The following is a 23,930-nucleotide window of genomic DNA, read 5'->3' on the forward strand; positions in this document are numbered from 1 at the left end:
ACCATTGATATGGCCATTCACATATTTCAAAAAAGAACCGAGCTTTGGCATATTTTTTTTTAAACAAACAGTTATGAGGATTTAGTCTTGATTTCCAATTATAATAAATATTTCTCTCTCCACACTCTAAATGCCAAAGAAAGGAATTCTTTTAAACCTATTCGTTTGTTTTCATCACTTTCCTAAAATCATTACTTTAAAGAACATGAATCCAGACATCTGCAGAAGACTTTCACCTTAAATTCTATTAGGAGATTCCCCCAAGGGGCTTTGAACAAGTTGAAATGAAACTGATTGGATGAAAATGTGATTTTTAAGTGACTCTGAGTTTAACTGGCCTCCCTTAAATTGGTTTTCGTGCACTTGTTGACATCTATTTAGAACAACACGACAAATGGTGTTTCTCTATGTATTTTTAAACATAGTTCCCCGGGGGAAAGGAGAAAGAAAATAAGATAACAACAACTAACAGTTCCATATCAATGTTTTAATCGTTAATAAAGCATTTTCACTGCCTCAATCCATCCTTCCAGGATTCGGTGAGGCAGAAGGCTTATTATGCCACGACAATGTGGTCAGAGACCACACTGAACAGAAGAAGGAACAAAACCCAGGTCTCCTGACTCCTGAACATCCTGTTTCTGCCTCATCCAGAAATATGAAGGCACCTCAGGGCTATCTCCCAAGAGATGAGAAATATCTGCAATTTACCTTAAAACCAATCCTTGGAGCAGGCGTCCATGTAATCACAATGGTGGTCTCAGTCACCTCTGTGTTGTAAGGTGGAATGGAGCCTGGAGACTGCACTGTGGAAGGGAAATCAATATGTGTTGGAACCACAGGTAATTGCATAGAATGTAGATAGCAAGTATTTTTATCAAGAACCTCAGTTTAACCAGCTACTGGATCCTCAACGTAACATATGTCCCTTCCCTGGCTGAGAATTTGGAGTAGGTCAGTGCTTCTCAATCTTTTATGTGCCACACAAATCATCTGAGACCTGGCGAAAACGCAGGTTCTGCTTCTGTAAATTCATCACGGGACTAGGTATTTAGCATTCCTGTAACGTCAATGCTGCCGGTCCGTCAATCAGACTCCAGCAACAAGGGGTTAGCTGACCTCAGAGGACCCTTTCAACGCCTTGGATTCTCGGATTTGTGTCTTTTCATCATGTCTGGGATTTCAGTTTGATGACAATAAATTTCCCTATGTCGTCAGCATAAAATCCCATATAAAATGTAAAACTGGTCACCACAGACTGATTATCATTCTGCTTCTTAATCTTTAATTTGAGAACAAAAGTTAAATTATAGATGGTAATCTAAAAATAGCTTTATTCTGAATTATTCTATAATGACGACCAATTATTTTTGGTTGCAACAGAAATACCAAATGAAAGTTAAACAAAATTTGCCATGCTGGATGTGCTTCTAAATTCTAAAGATTCTTTCCTTAAATATGTAATTACTCATTCAGATTAATCATACTGCAGAAATTTAGTATTTTGCCACTGGAATTAGGAATTAAAATAAAAATGTATTTTGTATCTCCTGGCATCCTGACATCATTGCTATTTCTCTTAGTGAAGATATTCCTTAAAGAAACAAGAGAGGAAGAAAAACAATATGCGTACAAAACTTATTATGAATTTAGAATCTCTAAAATATAATTGGTTGAATGACTAAATCTTCTAAGAAGGAGACTAAGCATTTTAATAACTGGCTGCTATAGGAAAAGTGAGGTCTCAGAAACCAAGACATTTGAGTAGGGTGAGCTAATTCAAGGGTTTCAAGTGTGTTGATAGCCCTGGTCTTCACAATTCCCTCTTTACATCCCAACCAAATTCTGTGCCCACTGAGAAGGCACCTACTAAGTGCATTTGTACTAAATTGAGAATGGCTGATTAGATAAAGAGTTATCCTCCAGAATCATACAAATGGAGATTAAAAGTCTTAAGACTCCAGTCACTACTCAGCTCCGGTCAATTGTTTTTTCTTTGCCATGTGGGAATTCAGGCCCAGTGTTGCAATTCTTCCATTGCTTTCCAGTTTGGACTGTAATGTGCAATTTTAAAAAATTATTTTTAAAATACTGTGTGGGAAAAAGTAAAATATGTGTGTGGGCCTCTTTGTAATGGCTGCTCTAATGGCTGAACTGAAGTAGTACTGGTTTAGTAAGCTGTTTCATAAGCATGTTATTATTTTGATGGTGTTTTCAGGGGAACTAGGATGGGTGACCTATGATGCCTTCCCAGAGTCTCAGAAATCATATGCCACTCGGCTGCTGCTGACTTTGCCAAAATGCGGTGGCCAGCCCAGAGTGACCATGATAATGGCCACAAGAAACAATTCAGAGAGCAGTCAGCTTCTTTCGCTAAACATCTGGAAAGCCACAACCTTTTCACAAATTACATTCTCCTCAATTGTCTTGGGCTTTAAGATTGGGTGTTTTCTATTGCTTGAGCCCGCCAGGATGCTCTCTGCCTGGGAAGACCATTACAGGAAAATCTCCAAACCACAAACCCACAAACTGATGTCAAACAAAGGATGTGACTGTAAGTATAAGCCATGAGTTCTGGCAGGTCTTGTTAGGTGAAGAACAGCCTGGTTGTTAACGAAATAAAATTTGCCCTATTTATAAAGGAGTAAGCTGAATTTTCCCCAGAAGCAGCATTCCACCCCCCTCTCACATTTGCTCTGAAGAATTTAGTACAAGTTACAAAACCCAGAAAAGTTATTCCCAGAATTCAGCTTGGTAAGACAGTAAAAAGCAACAGAAACTTAAAGCAATTTTTAAAATATGCAATCCCTGCTGCTGTTGACAGCCTCAGGGAGTACTTGAAGTTCAAATAAAGTTGTAGGACTCCCTACTTATGTAGGTTTATTTCAATCTAAGCTTGGTTGAGCCATTTCTGTTCTCAGTCTTTCTTCAATTATCTATGCAACAAATATTTTTTGAAATTATACTATGTGCAAGGCACTATGTTACTTAAAAAAATTAGTTTTGACTATTAGTACTTTAACTCAAATATAATTATATTTTATATAAATGTTTTGTGCAGAACATAAAACAACATGTCCAATATATCAACATCCTCAAAAGTACCGGAAATCGTCTATATTGACCCACTCCACTCTACTCAATTACTGTTAGTATCATTTAAAATGCTTTTTCTTTTATAGGCACTCTATCCAACAAAAGAAACTACAGAAAATATGTCTCATGTTAAGGAGTAAAAAAGATAATATGTAGAATTATATGTGGTTAGTAAAAGACTAAATCTATTGAAATCTCCATTCCAATTCAGTGAAGGGCATTTATAAGAAATAGATATTTACAAGAAATACAAAGACACTGATTTCATGCCAATAAATTTTAGAGTGTCTTAGGAACATGTAACATAAAATAGCAAAATTTAAAGGTTAACTTACAAATAAAAAGCAGATTTTACTTGCTTACCGTTAGCACTTACTTATGAAAAAAAAGACTTCACTAACCAAACCTCATAAATGAAATTTAAATGGAAATAATTTTAGGTAAATTATGAATTCCTACAGGGAAAAGTTTATAGAGAATTTTCTTCGGAAAATAAATTCCATAGTTATTTACAAATTAAGCTTATCTTCAGTTTTTGAATGATTGTTAACATCTATATTTTTAAATTAGCCAAAGAATAAGATTTGTTGAAAGATTTTAGAAAATTGCAAAGTAGTTCATCGTTGCAATATATGCTGAAAAAGTGTTAAGTGCTTCTGTAATTCAAAACGCTGAATTACAAGGAACAAATAGCGCTCAGGTAGAAATAAACGTTCTCAGTTCTTTGTATGTCAATGAGAATGTGTTTAATAGAAATCAGTTTATGAATACAGCCCTTTATTGTGATGTAGAGATTTAAGGCCACTTCCTATCAAACGCTGAGCAAAAGGACGGACATGACCAAAATTATTTTCAGTATTTTTCCCTCTGTGGAATTTCAAGAGTAATTTTTAGGAAAGCTATTTTCTCCTTCAGAAGTACTTTAATGTGCGGCGGTCAACACTTGTAAAGAAATCATTTCTTTGGCTTCTTGTTCTGTTGGTTTCTATTCAATTGGTAGATGTTTTTATTCTACACTGACTGCTATCATTTGATATCCAAAGTATCAGGGTGTAGACACAGCTGCTGATTTTTTCTTGCCTTAATTAGTATTTGGTAAATTCATTTAATACAATAGCATTCAGTTTTCAAATAACTGGATGCTTTAAACGGTGTTATTCAAGGTGCTGGTCCCAGAAGGACATAAGGAGCTGAGCAACATCTGTAATTTACAGCACTGCTTCCTTCATCAAGAAAATCTTGCCAAAAACTGATCACCTGAACTAAACAGTGTACTTCATGATTCACCTGCTGGCACAAGCTCCTTGTTATCTAGTAACAAACAGTTCATGGACCAGCAGCTGGTCCACGGACCACACTTTGAGTAGCAGGGCTTTAAATCTTTTTTTTTTTAATTAAAAACAATTTTTCATTTAAACCTTGCCCTAGTGTTTTAAGTTAACTGTTTAAAAATATGAATGAAGAATAGAGAATGTGAATATAGGCGAGAACTTACGACATCACTAAGAAAAGATATTTAAATTTTGGCTTACGAGTAGTAAAGACTCCAGTGGCTTTGGGGCTCTGCTGGTTGCCTTTGACGGCCACGAGGGTGACGGTGTACTCAGACCCAGGCTGCAGACTCCTCAGTGGGTACTGAGAGGCAGAGGGCCCCACGTTGTACTGCTTGGGCTGGCCTCCCCGGGTCAGGCCCACGGTCAGCCGATACCCGGCTATCCGGGCCCGAGGGGGTGTCCAGGTCACTATGACAGTCGACTCAGTTTCATTGATAAACCGGAGGTTAGTGGGAGCATCCAATTCTAGAAAAAAAGATGAAATATGTCGAGAAATATTGAAACCTCAGTAATTATCGTACTGAAATTCTAAAGCTTGGCTGAATTTTCCAAGTTTTCTCTTCTCAGGGTTGAAACTAAGAGTCCAAACCTTGGAAAAATTGAGCCAGTCAGAGATTTGAGTGCTCCACAGAACTTTGCAAAACTCTGTGTCAGTCCTGAGAAATTGCTGACCCTTTTTGCTTAACTTTGATCCTGTGGAAACTAATTTTCCAGCCTGACTTTCCCATCATCTTCCAAAATTATACTAACACTAAAGAGATGGTATAAAAAAAAACCCAAAACGCATACTTGTGAATGCCACAATTTTCTCTGCTCTCAGCCAAACATGTTAGGAAAAGAGGAATAAGCCCACTGAGAGGGCAGCAAAAAGATAGCTCCATATGGACCGAAAGCAATATTCTCTGTATTTATTGAATGAATGGTCCTCCGCTGGAGAAATAAACGTTATTTTCACATGATTCAGATAAGACAATAATGATACAATATATTCAGAACCTCAGAATCATGGGAGGACATCGGTGAGTTTGCATTCTCAGAAAGAATCACACAAATTGTGAGTTTCCTTCTTGCGTACGACAACTAGCAGTTTCCCTGCAGAATTTAAAACACTTTTAAAAGAGAGGAAATGTTTAAGAGATAGGCAAGCAGAATCACTGGAAGCGTGGGCTTTGCAGTCAAAAAGACATAGGTCTGTGTGGATCCAGCTCCATCACTTCCTAGATCTGTGACCTCACAAGTTGCAGAAATTTTTATAAGCCTTGGTTTCTTCATGTATCCAATGGGGATAATAATATCTTCCTCATTAAGGCCAAACGAGGATGATAAATCTGAGGATATCCTCATACAAATATTCTCATATAAACATGAGGACAATGCTCATAAAGAACAGAGCAGAGGACCTGGTACCTAGTAAGTACTAAACATTTTAGCAATTACTATTTATCAGTAATTCTACTCTTAAGTGCTAAGAGTCTACAGTTGAAGTTTGATCTAGATATATTGATTTACACAAAAATGCACTTCAATTTTCAATCCACGTCTCCATTAGCAAAGAAAACTGGGTTCTCTTAAGGTCTCCTCTCTTACTGCCATTCCACTGGCACATGCATCTGGGTTGTCATTTAGCGTCTGTGGAGCTTGTCTGAGTTCAGTTTTCAAGTTTAACGTGCTTTATGTCAGCTGAGTGTTTTCCTACTTCTAGCTGTACACCTAGGAGCAAACTGTAGGCTGCACATCACCACACATTGGAAGTGAGAGTGGAGAATTTGGAGTGGAGGTAGTCAGAAGCAGGACGTACTGGTTGTCTGTTCTCCTGTCAGAGGCTTGCTTTCCCTCCCGTGGTTCACGGCGAAGATTTTGAAGTGATAGGTGACCCCAGGGGACAGCCCTGTGACTTCTGCAAACGTGTTCCTGCTGATGGGCAGCCTCTGGCCGTGCTCCCCAGGCAGGTTGACGGGGAGCACGTCCACACGGTAGCCGGTCACCGCGCTCTCAGGGGGTGTCCACATGATGGTGATCTTCACGTCTGTCACCTCCACAAACTGCAGGTCCCGGGGAGGCGGAACTTTATCTAACAGACAAGAGCCAACAGGTCATTCACAATTCCGACTGAAGATTAGTTTTGAAAAGCCAGTTTCCCAGCCGCATATAAGGCAATTCATAGAGCCTCTCATTCCAGAAATGCTAAGTTTGTCTCTTAACCAGAGAAGATGGTTTTTGCTTATATTTTCTGGATTCAGTCATACTGATTCCATACGACATTTGAAGCTTTTATCTAAAATAAGCAGGTAAGCAGATGAGTTTCCAACACATGAAGTGTCCTTTGGAGGGGTTTAAAAGTAATATACAAAAAAATAATTTAAAAACCCTTATGGTGACAACAAAATCAATACGGTTTTCATTTTACTGAATCATTTTATAATACGTAAAAGCAACAGATGAACTGACCCTTAAGTTTCTGGGGAAAAATACAAAGACTTTATGGTGGCAGCTTTTAATCAGGAAGGCCAATAGCCAACTTTGATAGGTTACTTTATAGTGAGGACATTTCAGCCAAATTTCAGAAGTTTACAGATAAAATAATCTATAAAGTTACTTGCATATAGAAATTGTTGACAGACACAAAGGAACCCTCCCACAGAGCCAATTATTCTTTCATCTCACACTTCTGGTCCTCCCCGGCAGGCTAGTGGGATGAACACAATCCAAGGATAGTTTCATTCTTCCAAGAAAAGGGAGGTTAAAGACGTTACCTTGTTAAGCCTTATGAGATAAGATACCACAGGAAGCGTCTTTAAGTTACCTGCACGTGGGACGCCAGTAGTTTCCTGTTGGATGAAAACAGGAGTACTTTCTTGATTCTCTTCCACAGCATAGATGGTGATGTTATACTGAACCCCAGGTTGCAAGTCGCTGAGGGTGACGGAGTTGGCAGTTTCAGGAAGGGTGAGTTCTGTGCTACTCCCTTCTACTGATGGTGAATACACGATTCTGTATCCTGCAGATTGATGAGAAAAAAGCAGGACACACTGTTTTATGAAACAGAGGTTTAAAAGTCATAAATTCGCCTTTTCCAATAGCCCTTGGCATCTTGCTTGATTAGTTAAGGACTAGTGATCCTTTTTGACTCTTTCAATGTTGCCACTTCTTATAAGGACTATTGAGTACAAAGATAAAATACGAACAGCCATGCAAACCTCTTTAAAAATGACTATCATCCTTAAAGACCCAAAATCCTTAATAAATGTCTATTGGAGAAGCCGTGAGGTGAAAATATTCATGTTAAATCAATTTCTTCTCTTTGAGCTCTGGACAATGGAAGCAGTTACTGAAGCACCCTGAGCACGGAGTTGTCTAGCACTGTCTGTGTCTTTCAGGAAATTCAGACACCTGAGTCAACTAGTGAGCTAAGGAGGCAACTCAGTTACGTCTTTGAGAGTAAGAGTTAGAGTAAGGTTTTCAGAAAAATTACCCCTCTTCTACCATGGGAACGCCTGGTTTAATAAGTCAATGGGCTGATGTTAGAGGTTTTGTGTGTGTTTTATGTGTGGGTAGAGGGTTGATAAAATGGATTCGAGGGAGAATGATTCATAAGAAAGGCTGTTAAGACTTGAAAATAATCATATTCTTAATTAATATCACAGACACACACACACATCCCTACTCTAGTCTAGTAATTAGATAGGATATTTAAATGATATGCCAGTCCACAGATCAGAATCTTCACCTCTTATGCCATCAAGATTAACAAGGCAGCCAAGAAAAGGAAGCTAAGCTGACCTGTGATGGGTGCCTGAGGTCTGCTCCAGCGAACAACAATCGAGGTGTCATCAACTTGGTCCACAGTAGGATCAGGAGGGGCATCAGGCGCTAACAAAGAAAGAAAGAAAGAAAAGAAGAAAAGAGTCAGGAGATATTGCTATGGGTCTGTTTCATGAAAAAAAGATTCTTTACCCACCATGTAGCACACATCTACCTGTTGTCTGCGAAGTAGACAGGATCAGACTCTGCTCTCCTTCTTCAGAAATCTGATAGACATTTACGATGTATTTTCGGCCAGGAAGCAGGTCAGGGATGTTTACAGAAGTGGCCGTGCTTGGAAGATCTTTGAAATAAAAAGGAAAAGTTACTAATCAGAGCATACTGATCCCTTAAATGACTCTACAGCCTATGAGAAGGACGTCTTAAAAATTATATATTCATGGGGGACAGGGGGAAACTAGAAGAGAATGTATTAATGGATAATCAATAATTATCAATGCACTATGGGATAATTTTTCTTCTTTTTTTCTCCATTTTCCAAATATTTTCTCTAAAGATGTATAATTTTTGTAATCCACCCCCATTTTTGTAAACACAGTCCTCTGTGGTTGGAAGTCAGGGTAGTGGCTATGGGTGGGGGCTGATGGCGAGTAGGGTAGGAGGGATGTTCTTTTTCTTGATCTGGGTGATGGTCACATGGGTGTATTCACTTTATAAAAATTCCTTGAGCTCTGTGTTTATGATCTGTGCGCATTTCAGTATGTCTATTATTCTACAATAAGGCTTTTAAAAGGCCCTAAACAGGAGAATTTGAAAAGCACGAATGAGGGTACTGTGCACCCCCAAAAACGAACATTTTCTGCTACAGTCTTCATACTGGCAATCACATACACAGAGAAAACATTTTTGTTGTATGGACCTGCACCCAGGCAAATGCATAACACAGTGCATGTCGGGGACCAGGGAAATGTGAGCATGGCTCAGGAAAAACCCAGTTCAGTTCCAGAAAGCACGGGTCCTTTCCCTTCCTCATACCAGAGGGTCGTTTGTCTAGTCTGAGCTGTCAACTAGTTCCCAAGCTCACAGACCACCTGCCTGGATGCCTCCTCCTAAGCAGGATTTACCACTAGCCACTCAAAATCTGTCATGACAACGCATTTAGCTCACCGAGGTACTGTGGTTCATCTCCCTCCTCACTCAGCTCATATTCCACACGGAATCCTGACACGGTGTCTGAAGCCGAGACCCAAGAGACCACGAAGCTGCTGGCGGTGATTTCAGTCACAGATTCAGAAGTGGCCACAACGGGGGAAAACGGTGTTGTCTCTCCAGTCACAGTGTTGCCTACAGAGTCACAGAGAGAGGAAAGAGAGCCTTCAGCCATCAGGAAAGCTTACTGCCACTGTCTGTAGAATATCATTTAAAAAAAAAAGTGGGTGCCATCCATGGCAGAATATGAATGGAGAAGAAAAGCACTTCTTGAGGAGAGCCAGCTCTGAGAAACGCAGGCACAGACATGAGGCCACTGGGGTACGTACTGGTCACTGCTGGGCTTGTGCTGGTGGTGGTGAAGTCAAAGCGTGTCACCTCTTTGTGGCCGTAGTGCTGGACACTGATGAGCTGTCCCTCATATACCACACCTGGCCTCAGGCCTTTGATAGTGTACGAGTTCAAGTGGCCTGGAATGGTGGCTTCCTTCCAACGGCCTGGAGCATTTTTCTAAAAATTTAAATTAAAAAAAAAAAATCACACAAGTATTCACAAGGATGAATGTTCAGAGATGACATGGAGTAACCTTCAAAGAAGAATGAGGGGCCCAGGCAGTCCCATCATGGAGGAAAATCATGGAAAACCGAATCAGAATAGGGACCTGTAGCAGAGTTTGTTAATATTAAAAATAATTATTATTATAGTTAATATTTATGGAGAGCTTACTATGTGCTATGTTCTGTGGTATTTTACTTGCATTCTCCCATTTAATTTCCATCTCCCCCAAGGCTACACTGTCACAGGTGCTGGCACCTTCCTTTTTGCCAGATTAATTATTTAATACCAGCAACATAATACGATGAACCTAAGTTTTGCCTCTCTCAATTTTTTCATTTCTACAATGAACAGATATATTCCTCTCTGACGCAGAGAAAGCCATATATTCTATCTGTCACTTGGGACACAATTCAAGTTTCTTGCCTTGCAGAAACAGTCAAAGCAATATTGCCTGATGACTCAGCTCCTAGGGCCATCACATATAAGGTTCAGTTGGTCTGCTTTTATGACTCATTCTTGAATATGAACTACCCTACCAAAAGTGGTTAGCCAACTTTGGGCAAGACTCCAGAAGAATGCGATTTTGATTTATTTAGTCTCTGCTTCCAGTTTACATTTTCACATCCTGTCCAACTTCATTAATATGTCGCGGATCACAAAACTCATTGCAATAAAATGTGTGGAAAAGAAACGCCCTTATTCAAACAAGATGAGATCTTTTTAAGTTGCAAATATTCTAAACAAACATAAGTCAAAATACATTTTTCACACCCAATGATTTTTAAAAGTTATCCAATCAGTTCCTCAATAATTCAAATACTCAGGTGTTCATTTATATTTCTGGGATAAATGAAAGTGATCCTAATACTCTTTAAATTTAAATTTTAACTCAAATACACTGTGAAAAAAATTTGAAATTGGTCGCTCCATTAGCTCAGATTTCATGATAAACCTTTTATTCAATGTGAACTTTTTTGGCTAACTATCAGAAGATAATACTAGAAAGGAAACTCTCATGTGACGAACATTAAGGAAAAACCCCCGAAAAAATTTTTTTGAGAGCACACGAGAAGTTAATACTTGTAAACATTACAAATTGTAGCTATAAGTTGTAAATGACACTGAGTGATTGAGGACGGGAGAAGAGACCCGAGTCAGGTGTCCCTACAGACTTGATATATATTTTTTTCAATTGAGGAAGATTTGCCCTGCGCTAACATATGCTGCCAACCTTCCTCTTTTTGTATGTGAGCCACCACCACAGCACGGCCACTGACAGATGAGTGCTGTAGGTCTGCGCCTGGAACTGAACCTGCACCACAGGAGCAAAGTATGCTGAACTTAACCACTAGGCCCCCAGGGCCAGCCCTTGAAACTCAAAATCTCAAAGAAATTCATCATTACCACTCCTTGAGGACTTTCCAATTTAACATACATTTTATACCAACCTATAAATGTCCCTTATTACAGTGGTCTCACATAATACTTCAGAATCAAGTTTAAAGTAAGTAACATTGGTGATGAGATGAAAGGTAAGAGACAAGAAGGTGCTGGAGGGAAAAAGATTCCATGGTCACATCACTAGGTACAAAGTTCTGCAAATGGCTACTCAATATGCTACGGACATTACAAAAGAGGGTGAAAGAAGAAAAAGAATGATTTCAACAGCTTGGAGTTTCCCTCAAGAGTTTAAATACAACTGTATGAGTTGGTCCAATGTTTTGATTTGCTTTATCCTGTTTTTAATTGCTAGAATTCAATAGCTGTGATTAAAAATGGACATTTTTCTCCTATGTTTAAAATAGTGTTCCTCAAACTATGAGCCATGAATTTTGGAGATATAGCAGGGTAGGTTGGAAGGGGTAAGAAAAACCTAAAACTTAATAGACCAAATATCCTCTTTAGCATGATTTCTTTGATTTCTAGATGGTTTTTATTAGAAAATCACAAGGTTCATTCTTTAAATAAACCAACCATCATCCCTCATCTCTACTTCCTTCTCATCATCTCCTTCTCTTCTATCTAAATAACTTCAGAGGATCAAAATTCCAGAAATGATCACTTAAAAAGTAAACCAGAAAAGAAAGATATGAATTTAGCTCGGGTTTTTTTCAAATTATGGAAATGACGCCAACAATTTTTTCCCCTGAAAGAGTTATAAAACATATGAAACTTTAGATTTTCTTCCCATACTGGGGAAGAATAATTTCCAGCATTATCATTTCCAAGTCCTTGCTCAGAAGATCTTTCTAACAGAAAGAACTAAATTCTTCTAAATACCCAAAAAGCTAAATCTATATGTCAATTCAATTGACCACACGTTGTTTCGTCGCTAAACAAATATAAATGCTATATGACTAGTTAGTCAGATCTGTTGGCTCAAAAGCTGAAAACAAATGTTCCAAATGAGTTCATTTTGGGAGACTGGGTGACCGAGCTTTCACACTCACGGGTTTCCATCTGAGGATGTACTTAGAGATGTGAGATGGCTCCGGTGCGTTCCACTGGATGGGGTGTGAGTTGGGCTGGCTGGGGGTCTCTGTGATGATTACTTGGACAGGACCAGTGGTGCCTGAAAATAAAAATTTGACATTTGGTTACCTTGGGTATTCACTCACTTCAACTTAAAATTCAGTGCACAGCGACAGCCATCATTAAAGACAGTTCTGCGTATTAGCAAAGATGAGTATAATAAAAATCATCCAGGATTGACCTTTCACACATTTACATTAGAAATCAATGGAGACATCCTTTTTTAGCTGATAAATTATTGTCCTTCACATGAGAAATGTAAATAGAACTTGTTTACAGCAAATAAAACACATTTTTAAAAATGCCTCTTAGCTTGCATTCTTTTGTTTTCAAAGAATTACGAGTAAATTGTAAAACTACCCTAACACAAAGAATGTACCACAGAATACAAATTTCATTTACTTATTTTTTAAGCTTCTTTGAAGCAAATTCTAGTTTGTGAAGGCTTTCATCAAGAATGAATCTAGCCTCTAAGAAGGAAACAACATTCCAAAGGCCATACGACATGATGTAAAACAAACACATTTCTAAATGGGGTAGAATCTTAGACAAATAGACAAAGGTAATAATTAAAGACTCAATTTTATTTCTCATCAGTCTAAACATCCTACCAATTTGGAAAAACGTTTTATTTTTATTTTCATTCAGTAAGTATACTCTAAAATCATACTATTGTCTGGTCAAATTATTAAGAGATATAACTTTTTTTTTCAAAAGCAGTTATCAACTGAAATGACATGCTGAAGTATACACAAATTCAACATTTCTACATCTTGATGTGCATGACTGTTTCCAATACAATTTAAAGTATGGTTTTGTTTCTTTTTTCTTCTTTCTAAAAAAAACAAAATAAATCAAGTGGAATCAATTTCTTAATAGTGTAGACTCTATTTAGGATAATAATGAAATAGCTGAAACATTTATGCTTGTAGCACAGAACACTATTTTCCCCTAAATGTTATCTTTTTTATGAAATAAAAATGAAGTTCCTTGTAATAACCTTTCTCAGAGTTTCTAACTGCTAATCTGTCAAATAGCAAAATTTTAATGTTAATAAAGTATTACACCAGATTAACAGATTTAAGTTTTCTGAAAGCTCTTAGAAAAACAATACTGATTTTCAAATTTATCTTTGCTGTTAAATTCTATTTGGAAAAAAGTTTCCTCTAGCAGAACAAATAAATAACTTGTAAATCTGTGTAGACTCAAAAATTCCAAAATAACGTACTCACTTTCCACACTGAGAATAATTCAAAGTTGGTTGAGGACTAACAAATTTTTTTTTTTTTTTTGAGGAAGATTAGCCCTGAGCTAACATCCACTACCAAGCCTCCTCTTTTTGCTGAGGAAGACTGGCCCTGAGCTAACATCCATGCTCATCTTTCTCTATCTTATATGTGGGACTCCTGCCACAGCACGGCTGGATGAGCGGTGCGTGGGTCCATGCCCGGGATCCAAACCGGTGAACCCTGGCCACTGAAGCAGAGCATGCAAACTTAACCGCTACGCCACCAGGCCGGCCACCTAACAATATTGTGTGAATCTTAATTTTATTTAGTGCAGGTATTTCCAAGCCACATGAATTCCAAAACTCATGTACAAAATTCTCAGTTTTCCACTCTAAAGTGGTATATACGTCACAGAACACGGCAAGATGTTTGTTTTAATCAGTTGGCAGAAGTCAATTTCATGTCTCTCTGAATCACCCTTTCTGTTTGTGAAGATCCTCACAAAAGTAATTAAGTTTTCAAAGATGAACATTGAAGCAAAATTTTAGAGATGTAACTACTTCAAGTAGTTCCACGTAAATCAGTAAATAGAAGACTATCATGTCCTTAAATTATTTATGATAATTGGCATAAGGTGGTTTAAATATTGATCTCTTAAAGAAATCCTACTAGAATTTCCTCAGATAAGGAACTTGATATGTGTTTTATTTAGTTTGACAGTCATGATTTTGAGGGGAAGAAGTTTATGATGTCATAGAATGTCCAACACCATGAGTGAACACACAATGATGTGTTCATGAAGGTTCACCAATTGTAACAAATGTACCACTCTGGTGGGGGGTGTTGCTAATAGGGGAGGCTATGCATGTGTGGAGGAGGGGGTATATGGGAAATCTCTGTACCTTCCTTTCAATTTTGCTGTGAACCTAAAACTGCTCTAAGCAAACAGTCTTTAATTAAAAAAAATAGTCTATGATGGTTAGATGTCACTAAGATTAAGTTTTAGAAAGACAACACAGGGGCTGGCCCCATGGCCGAGTGGGCGGTGTCCCACATGCCACAACTAGAAGGACCCACAACTAAGAATATACAACTATGTACCGGGGGGCTTTAGGGAGAAAAAGGAAAAACAAACAAAATCTTAAGAAGACAACACAAATCACCTTTACTGACCACCTGTAAGTCTAATCATGCTGCTATGTCCACAAGGAGGATAAAAGACGGGGAGGGGTGAAGAAAAAGGCAGGCCAGTGGCTTTTACCCCAGTGATGGAGTAAAACTACGGAAGTTTCTTTTCCTTCTAAAACTTCAAGTGCTGGTTTGAAATTCTACGTTTTCAATTTAAGGTTTATGCCATAGCTCACCTTTAAGGGAACTGCACTGAACAGCCATGAGGATGTCACGCATTTAGCACATTTTTGTCCAGAAAGTAAAGAGACTGTGTCCATTATTTGTAAGGTCAATTAAATTCCAACTGTCACTCTACCTTAGTCTACACATGATTTGAAGACAAGAAATCGGGAGATTCTGACATCCTTTACATTATTTAGACTTAAAACTCTTTTGATCATCCTTTTGATACTGGTTAGTTGGTAAAACTTTTAAAATTAACCTAACTGAGCAATTACTCACCCCTGTGAAAACTTCACTCCCTCTCTTATTCAATATGATCAATAACAACAAAATAGTGAAGTAAAGACATGATACAATGTCTACACTTTTAAAACCAGTTTAAAATCAGGTCACGATGAGTAATTGCCAGCAACAGTGACCCTGGAGAGGTTAAACATTTATGGATTTGCGACTCAGACCTTTTTTCTCTATTTAGTTTGCTGAGATCTGTGCTTTCCTAGTTGTTTATTGACAAACCAAATGCCTCTTATCTTCTGTTAGTTTGAACAACCCCAGCAAATGCTCCGTAGGGGGCACAAACAGGACAAGCCTCAGAGACAATCTCTTGGTAATCTGTTGTTCTTTTAGTCTTCCCACCCTCCTCATGCCCCACATGGACCATCGAGAAAACCAAACTGTGTACTGAGGGCAAACTCCAGGGCGCTCTCCCCTACATCTCCCTCACGCTCAGTGGATTCTCTTGTTACCATTTTTAAAGAGTAGAAACAAGGTCAACACATAAAACTCCAGAAGGAGGACTCCTTCCTATCTAGATTTCATCTCTGACATGTCCACTAAGTGCTTCCAGCAAGCAGCTATGTGAACAGGCTTATTTTTAAACGAGAAAGAAATAGGCTCTCTCTAAATCAGTAAGAAGGAAATAATTTTCAATAAATTGCCACACCAATAACAACCATAAACATTGACACTAGAGAGCATTTCTTGAGAAGTTTCTATCCTTTGGTTGCGTCGTTAAAGAAAAAAACAAACCCATTTATCTACTTTCTGAACCTACAGTACTTCTGCAATCAGATTTTTAAAAATTATTGAATAGAAAAATTCTAAGTGATTCTTATATCCAAATTCACTACGAAATACCATTTAAGAGAAAAGTCCATCGGTGCAATAAGCTCGCCTAAAGCAAAGCCACCGTCCAGAGCCCTGACAGTGTCTGAGGGTGGGCAGGGCGGGCGCAGGTTCTCTTCAGAGCTCACAGAAAGAGTGGATCTGGGTGGTGGGTATATAGGATCACAGACTTTAGATTGTCAGTGCTGGAAGGAACTTTCAAGGTCATCAGCTACAATCTCCTCATTTTTCTGATAGGAAATAATGAGTGGAGCTCGACGTGTATCTCTTCAGCAGCATGTGGAGCTGGGATCCATGTCTTGGTGAACACTGCCTTTGGCCAGATTGCCCCCTATCTTGTTCTCTAGGACAGTGAATCTCTATCACGTTATGGAAGGACCTAGTTAACTTAATCTTGATTTCTCTCACAGGCAGATTCTGCTGCCCTGAAAATCGCTCCTTTTCGTTTCTGAATGCAGGCTATGTTTTAAGTCAAAAGCTAACAGAGGTCGAGGAGGTTTACACCTCAGTAGTTGCTCAAATAATCGATGCCTAAAAATTAGACTTTCATAATTCAACGCATTTTATTATAATTAATCACTCAGTGAAAATTAAATTCAAAATTTTTTTTCTAAAATGAACTAAAATTACCTATGGTGAGGCATGATTTCCTATGAACTGAAAGAACCAAGCAACAAACATTTGGGAGTATTTGAACTATGTGGGCAGAGAACTGACCAGGTTACTCAACTCTTGACTGAGATACTTTGCTCCCCACTCCAACTGATCAAACAAACGAAACCAGACAAAAGAGGGCCAGCATGAAATACACGGAACGAACACACACTGTATGTGCTAATTCACGTAATTTCTCTATGCAACCTCTCTGCTAGGAACCATAACATAAAACCCCAACCTTCACTCTCAGCATAGCTTGCTTCACAGTCTCTGTTTCCATGTATGGATGTGCCATGAAATCAGCCCGAGTGTTTTAACTTAATGGAATGTTCTACAGTGTTAAGAAACAAATTACACACAAGCACATTTTTACAGCCTTCCACACCTTGTACTTGACTGCAGAGAAAGCAAGATCATTGTAGTCAAAAATTCGATTGATTATTAGACAGTGATATAAAAAAAAGGGTGGGAAAGAAAGGAGATTCGAGCTTAGGCATCAGCGTATTCATAAACACTGATGGGCCCTGTTTTCATAACCCAGTCGACAGTTCTCAATCTGGGGTAATATGGCTACTCACCCGGGTAGGTCTGCAAAGGTTGGCAATGCCACTCCCCAATGCCACGGCCATAGCAATAGCACTGGTACCTGACACCATGCACATATTTCTCCCAGGAGTCTCCAATCTGATAAAACGTTCGGGTTTCCGAGTCCTGGCATTGGTCTAAAGTATATAGAAGTAAAAGATAAGCAGCCTTGAAAACTTAAAGCCACACATTCAGTTTCAGTGTGCTCGAGCATACATCCTTAGTTTTAATAGAAACTTGTAACTTTCCTTACAAATATATGCAGTTAAAAAGTATTTTGCTCCTATCTTTTACCTTATAGGACAATTAGTGGTAAGAAGTACCCAGTGAGAGGAATATTTAGTTTTCTAAAAGGACAATATTTCTAAATAAAAATTTTAAGATTTAGATGTCAGTGTATATTGATATTCTGAATATTAACTTGAGAAAAATAAATTAGATATTGTATTTTAGCCACATTAATGCAACTGATTTACCATTTGAACAGCAAGGACAAAATATTATTTTGTCCGTTTTATACACGTCTTCAAACTTTGAAGGGCTTAATTTTACATGCAAATAAATGAACTAGATTTTAACTATGAATACTTGCTGAGCAATTTCTAAGAAAACCTCTGAGGCTTCTCTTTGAGCTTTGGCAATCTGAGGTCAAACAAACTCATCTGATCGGCTTGTTTTCTTAGTGAGCAACCCTCCTCTTTCAGAAAAGGAATATTAATGGATTACCTTAAAGCTGGTAACACAGCTCATTTAAGGCTGAACCTTCACTATTTGCTTAGATCAATTATAAAGGGCAGCCAAGAAAAATAAAGCATTTGGAGGGAGGTATTTACTGGCATAATCATTTGCCCATGTTATTGCACAGTCAGCAAAGGGGAATTCTCTTTCATAACATGGACTGGCTTTATGATTCGGAAGCAAAGAAGGAATTTCATTCAGTTAAAATAAATCTGAATTTGTCACCAAATTCAGCAAAAACAGATGACTGCCAATAGCAAGATTATATATTGGTCCATAATTAGAGAAAAGACTTTGCAAGGCTTTTGCAAGCCACCGATCAAAGTCTGGATCCAATTTCAATCATATAATATCAAACAGCTTTCCTTATTTGAAATTTTCTAACTATTCTCAGGGCCCAAACCCATCTAGAAAGACAAGCCCACTTACCAATGGGATCACACTTCCATCTGCCCCGGCCCTGACCGAAGCAGGTACAGTTCAGCATGTGTCCCTCTTCGTGACGCTTATGAAATGTGTCATTCACGTTATAAGTGATGTCGTCGACAATGCATTGATCTATGTAGGAGAGAGTGGAACGGGTGGAGGACTTTAACTTTCACGGATAAAAGCAAAGAAGCTACGCTTTTCAAAGCATACAGTTCCTTCCACTTAATTATCAACCTCTCCCACTAAAATAACTTTTCAACTGTCACAGAATATTTTTTCAAAGCTTAGCCAGTGATACAATTTTTGCAAAAAAACACCCAATCCTTTCTTATAAACTTGTAAATGTCTGAGATCAAAGTATATACAACTAAAGAATGTGGTAAGATATACCTCCCTGTGGAAAGCCAATTTTTAAACAAATAAGTGTCCTGCTTTCGGAAAAATTCTTGCTTAGTTGATAATGTCCTTTAGATCTCTGCTTGTTATGATAAATAGGAGGAAGAGTAAACATATTTATACGGCGCCCAGCATGGAGTGATGTTCTCATCTCTGGAGTGGCGGGGGTGGGGAGATATTTAGATTTGGGAAATAAAATGACATCTATGGCACTTCTAAAGCTAAAAAAAAATTAGGCCAACTCTTCCTAACTCTATGAGAGATCCTAAGAAAATTACTTCCCTCTTTGCGTTCTCAGCTCCTTCATCTGTAAAAAGAAGAGTTGGTGTGTGTGACCCCCTAGGGTCCCTTTCAGCTTTGCACCACCATATGCAATTATTATGACTCCTGGATTGGGTTGTCCACTGGACACCACAAAAGGAGAACAAATTCAGGCCAGTGTCAGCACACCAGCTATATGGGCAATTTATTAGCTCAGAGTTCTACCTAAATCTTACTTTTCAAATCAAAGAAACAGAAAACGTAAGAGAGATTTAATAAATCAACATCCCTATATTATATATCTGGGTCCAAAGGGGAAACCTTGATTTGAACAAAAGAAATTGGTCTATGTATTTGCCTCCTTAAGTTTGGAACTGCAAAGATCTGATTTCAGAAGAGCAAATCTCTTTTCTTTACAGAAATGATCCAGTCTTTTCTAGACATGAATCCAACGGCATAACTAAAAGCTAAAAGGATCAAATGATTGTGCTCTAGTCTTTGAAGTCATCTTTTTGGCTCAGCCTAAGCACTTACACCCTGGGAATGTTTCAGAATCTAAGAATTGCTGTGCCGGCTTTTCTTAACTGGCTGCCTAAAATGCAAAACTTATCCAGCACAGTAGTCTAATGGAGAGGCATTGCATATTTCTTCTGCTGCTTTTGCAAAGTTCAAGTTTTCACATAAAAGTCTGCCTCTTTGGACCCTCTGTCCTCTCCAGGGTTTCCATTAATAAGCAAGCATACCTCGGAGCTGGGAGTAGGCGACACACGTCCATTCCCCACGACCATTGCCGACACATGTGCACCTCATCATGTGGCCCATGTCGTGTTGCTTATCCCACTGATCTCCAACGCGATACATCACCCCTTCATTAGTTGTACAGATTTCCTCGTGGGCTGTTGGGAAACAAACAAGAAACGCACACTGGCTCAATGATCACAAGGTCTAAAAAGGCATGCAATAATATCAGTTTAGTCTGCTTATCCTGAGAACTCTCACTTGGAAGGAAGTCCTGTGTGCTTCAGAGAAATCTCGGTGCTGCTATGTGGAAGTGGAGGGTTTTGAGCCCCAAAGAGAGAAAACATAGTCTACTAAAGCTGAGGTTTTCTGTACAGAATAATTACGGAAAGTTAGGGGATGTGAAACCACGATAATACCTACACATTTGCACAAAGGGTTTGCATTGTTTTAGAAGCCTACGTTTCACTACTGCCCCATAACTTTTCCTAGTTCCAGTTTATTCTAGCTCAAAGGGAAACTATGTGTACAGGTAGTGCAAGAATTGCAACCTAAAGTGTATTTTCCTTCTACACCCAGCATTCCCTTTTGTTGAAATGAGAGAAATAAAAGTAAGTACTTTTCTTCCTGTTTCCCTGCCTCATATGCACCCTTGACAACGCATAGAGCACAGGTTCTTGCACCTACAACTGGAAAATCAAAGGTAATCCACAGAGTTTTTGAAATTTGAAAACAAATAAACGGTATTGGTTCCCCTTTCTCCATTCATACAAACTAGAAGCCCGCCCCCCTCCCCTTTTTAAAAAAGCTCGCTTACTTGTTTTACTTGTAAAAGACAGAGTTTTAGTTATTTTGGTATTTAGTGATAGAGCTTATTTCAGTCAAACCAAAATTACGCGTAAATGTCGTAGGTCTGTCGTAGGTCTGTGACAGTAGCAGTGAGCTACATATTAACCATTTTAAGCTACTCAGTTGTGTGCTCTTTACAAAAGACAAACCTGTGCAAAATTTACAATCCCAGACTTTTGAACACGTATTTTTATTGTATTTCTACATTTTTGGACATTAAATTATATCAATAGGGTTTTAAAATTATATAAATATAGAATTCTTATATATTTTATTTTATATATATAACAAAGTTTTCTGCTGTTAAATTTAAGTTTTAACAGGTGAAACAGGAGTAAACTGGACACTATCCTTCAGTCTCACACCATAAATGGTTGTCTCCAAGGGCTTCATCTTACCAGCCATGGGGCAGAATCCAAACTTCTGGTCCGCGTCATAGTTCTGGGTGGTTCCACACCATTTCATGTTGTCTCTCCTGCCCTCAGAAGTACAGTCAGTGTAGTTGTGGTTGTTGTATAGGAAGGGGAAGTGGCACAAGGCACCATTGGAATTCCCACCTCGAGTCTGAACCAAAACTGCCCAGAAAAATACACAAATAGGAAGAAAAAAATTACAACCGAGCTTTCCCAGGTACAGTGGGGAATTACTACAGAAAGGTTTGAGAGAGCCAGCTTCTACACTTAATTCACAGAGTCTGACTCAGAATAACAGAGGTCTGATAATATAGTTCTAAGCTTCCTTCACGTGTTCACCTCACCTTCAAAATAGATTGAAATCCGATTTCCACTCTCACTTTCCCAGCCAAAAAAAAAAACAAGCTTAAATGATCTCTTTGAATAAAACATAGTTTTAACCAGAAGAGGAGCAAAAACACTCAGGCATCCCACCTGTGTATTCCTCAGTCCTGTGGGATCACCTACTGCTTTCAATAGACAAGTATCTTAAATCACATCATAATCCCCATGTGTCAAAAACAAGTGAACTGGGGGGCTTTTCCCTTGCTGTCATTTCCCAAGGGTGCTGGGGAACATGGAAGGATGTTCAGCTGCTAAGTTTGCTCCACATCTCTTGGGTCCAGACTGCACCAAAGTGAGATTTCTTGTGCAGCCTCAAAATTAGAGGCTAGTTCGCCGGCAAATAAAAATAGGGCATGAGAAATGGGTTTTTCTCACTGCTGTGTTTTCCCCTAGGGACACTTACCAGCACTGTCTGTACAGAAAGAATATTTCTGGTCTTGCTCATAATTGGAAGTCGTGCTGCACCAGAGGTGTCCATCCTGCCGCCCCTCCGTGGTGCAGGAGTAGAAGGTTCTGCCGTTGTAGGTGAAGGGTAAGACACACGGCTCCCCGTTTGAATTGCCACCATAAGTCTGGGTCACAGCTGCAAGCATTACCAAAATATGGTGACAGTCTCAGTAAATAGAGCTACATTGACCTTCCACCAATTGCCGCTGATTTATAACTTAACTGAGACTGAGCTTGTGCCCTCAAAGAAAAAAGCTGCAAGCATAGATGATCATCTGCTTAATGTCTGTCAAAATGCGTTACTCAGGAAGCCACGGCTTTTGAGACACAGCAACACCTGATTTCTTCTGCTGATGTCCTTTGTTACCACCTCTGCTCCATGTGTCAGTTTCCCCATTTGTATAGCTATATTTATACAGGTTAATCAAGGATGATGCTCAAAGGATACTGAAAGGATATGCATGACTCTGTTGGTGCCATAAGAACGAATACATGAGGCTATTCTAGGGGAAAAGTCAAGTGTACGAATTATTATTGCTCTAGTTATGACCACTTTTGTATCCCAGAAGAGATGCATTAGGTTGTTGAAAGAAGTTTACAACACAAAGCTCCAGAAATTTGAGATTTAGAATGTAATATATGGATGATAAGCTATTCCGAAAGCAATCCTCTTGTAACAACATTTTAGACAAGTAAAAATAATACATCACAGTTTAAACCTCACTACAGGAAAGAAAATACATAGATTAAAAAGATTGGAAGAAAATATATCAAAAGCCAAGCCTCATTGTTATCACAGGGTGGTAAGATTATAAGCTTTTCTTGTTTGTTTTACATTTGTGGGTAAATGAATGTGTTGCCTTTCAAAAACTAAATAATGAGTTACCAGGGCTATTTTTTAAAAAGATAATGCAGACCTGTCTCTTGGCAGCTGACTCCATTGCCCAGGCAAGTGCAAAGCATTTGCTTATTTCCTTGTGTCTTCAGCCACTGCATCCCCACGGAGTAAACCACGCCACTGTCTGTGACACAGTGACCGTATGGAGCGGGCTGGGGGTGAGGCTGGGGCTGGTAAATGGCTGTTCGGACATCTGTGAAGGGGCCAGATCCTAAGGGCATGAGAAAGGAAAGTCATAAAGCTGGACAAGAAAAAGAACTATTTTCTAGAGTTGGGATCTTCGGAGTTCCATACAGATGACTCTGAAATCCATGTTGTTACTGACCTGCAACTGAAAAGAAATGCCCCTCCCATTCTGCATTAGCTTTTGCCTGGGCTAATCAGTCTAGGAATCAATCCACAGGAGTCTACCAAATGGTCTCCATCTTCCAAGCTCATCTGGAGCCACCGGGATTACATTTCAAAACCCACAGACATTATTCTGCTACTCGGTAGAACAGATAGCTTCAAAGACTCCTTACTCATGCCAGGAAGCTGCTGGTCCATGCCTCCACAATCCTTCACACCTAACTTTCTTCCAGCTCACTTCTGACCACTTCCTTCCTTGCTCAATGCTCATTCCCCCATGTACCCTGTGCTGTCTTCATGCTTTTTCCTTAGCCTGCCTCACCCTTCCTCTCTAAGCAGCTTCCATAAACTCAATCAATCTAGGCATTTCTCTTCCTGACACTGTTTTGGGAAGTCCCTGTCACTCTGCAGCAGACCTCTTGCCATCTGTGTAACTCTGGGCTCACTGGAGGGTGCCCTGAGCAGCCATATTGGATTCTCTAGAAGTTGTTCCCTCCTTCCAGATTTTGTTTCTCCTCAGGATTACTTGTGATTCTGTTATGTTTTTTCTAAAACTAATCAACCCTCTTAAAATACTTTTCCTTTCAGA

General features: G+C 38.9%; 1 protein-coding gene across 16 annotated transcripts in view; it reads right to left on the reverse strand.

Annotated features, from left to right (window-relative positions):
* The window catches only part of FN1 (fibronectin 1), a 65,576-nt gene that overhangs the window by 31,993 nt on the left and 9,653 nt on the right, over nt 1-23,930 (reverse strand). For all 16 annotated transcript variants that reach the window (XM_070269123.1, XM_070269121.1, XM_070269126.1 and 13 more), the window contains exons 7-21: nt 23,013-23,204; nt 22,052-22,231; nt 21,250-21,426; nt 20,008-20,160; nt 18,608-18,736; nt 17,434-17,577; nt 12,410-12,531; nt 9,731-9,911; nt 9,360-9,536; nt 8,407-8,535; nt 8,211-8,300; nt 7,234-7,428; nt 6,229-6,501; nt 4,629-4,895; nt 712-806 (exon numbers count right to left, since the gene is read on the reverse strand). In XM_070269123.1, coding sequence (XP_070125224.1) covers nt 712-806; nt 4,629-4,895; nt 6,229-6,501; nt 7,234-7,428; nt 8,211-8,300; nt 8,407-8,535; nt 9,360-9,536; nt 9,731-9,911; nt 12,410-12,531; nt 17,434-17,577; nt 18,608-18,736; nt 20,008-20,160; nt 21,250-21,426; nt 22,052-22,231; nt 23,013-23,204 — 2,504 coding nt within the window. The remainder of the gene's footprint in view (nt 1-711; nt 807-4,628; nt 4,896-6,228; nt 6,502-7,233; nt 7,429-8,210; nt 8,301-8,406; nt 8,536-9,359; nt 9,537-9,730; nt 9,912-12,409; nt 12,532-17,433; nt 17,578-18,607; nt 18,737-20,007; nt 20,161-21,249; nt 21,427-22,051; nt 22,232-23,012; nt 23,205-23,930) is intronic.

This window comes from Equus caballus, chromosome 6 (assembly GCF_041296265.1).
Source record: "Equus caballus isolate H_3958 breed thoroughbred chromosome 6, TB-T2T, whole genome shotgun sequence".
Lineage (NCBI taxonomy): Eukaryota > Metazoa > Chordata > Mammalia > Perissodactyla > Equidae > Equus > Equus caballus.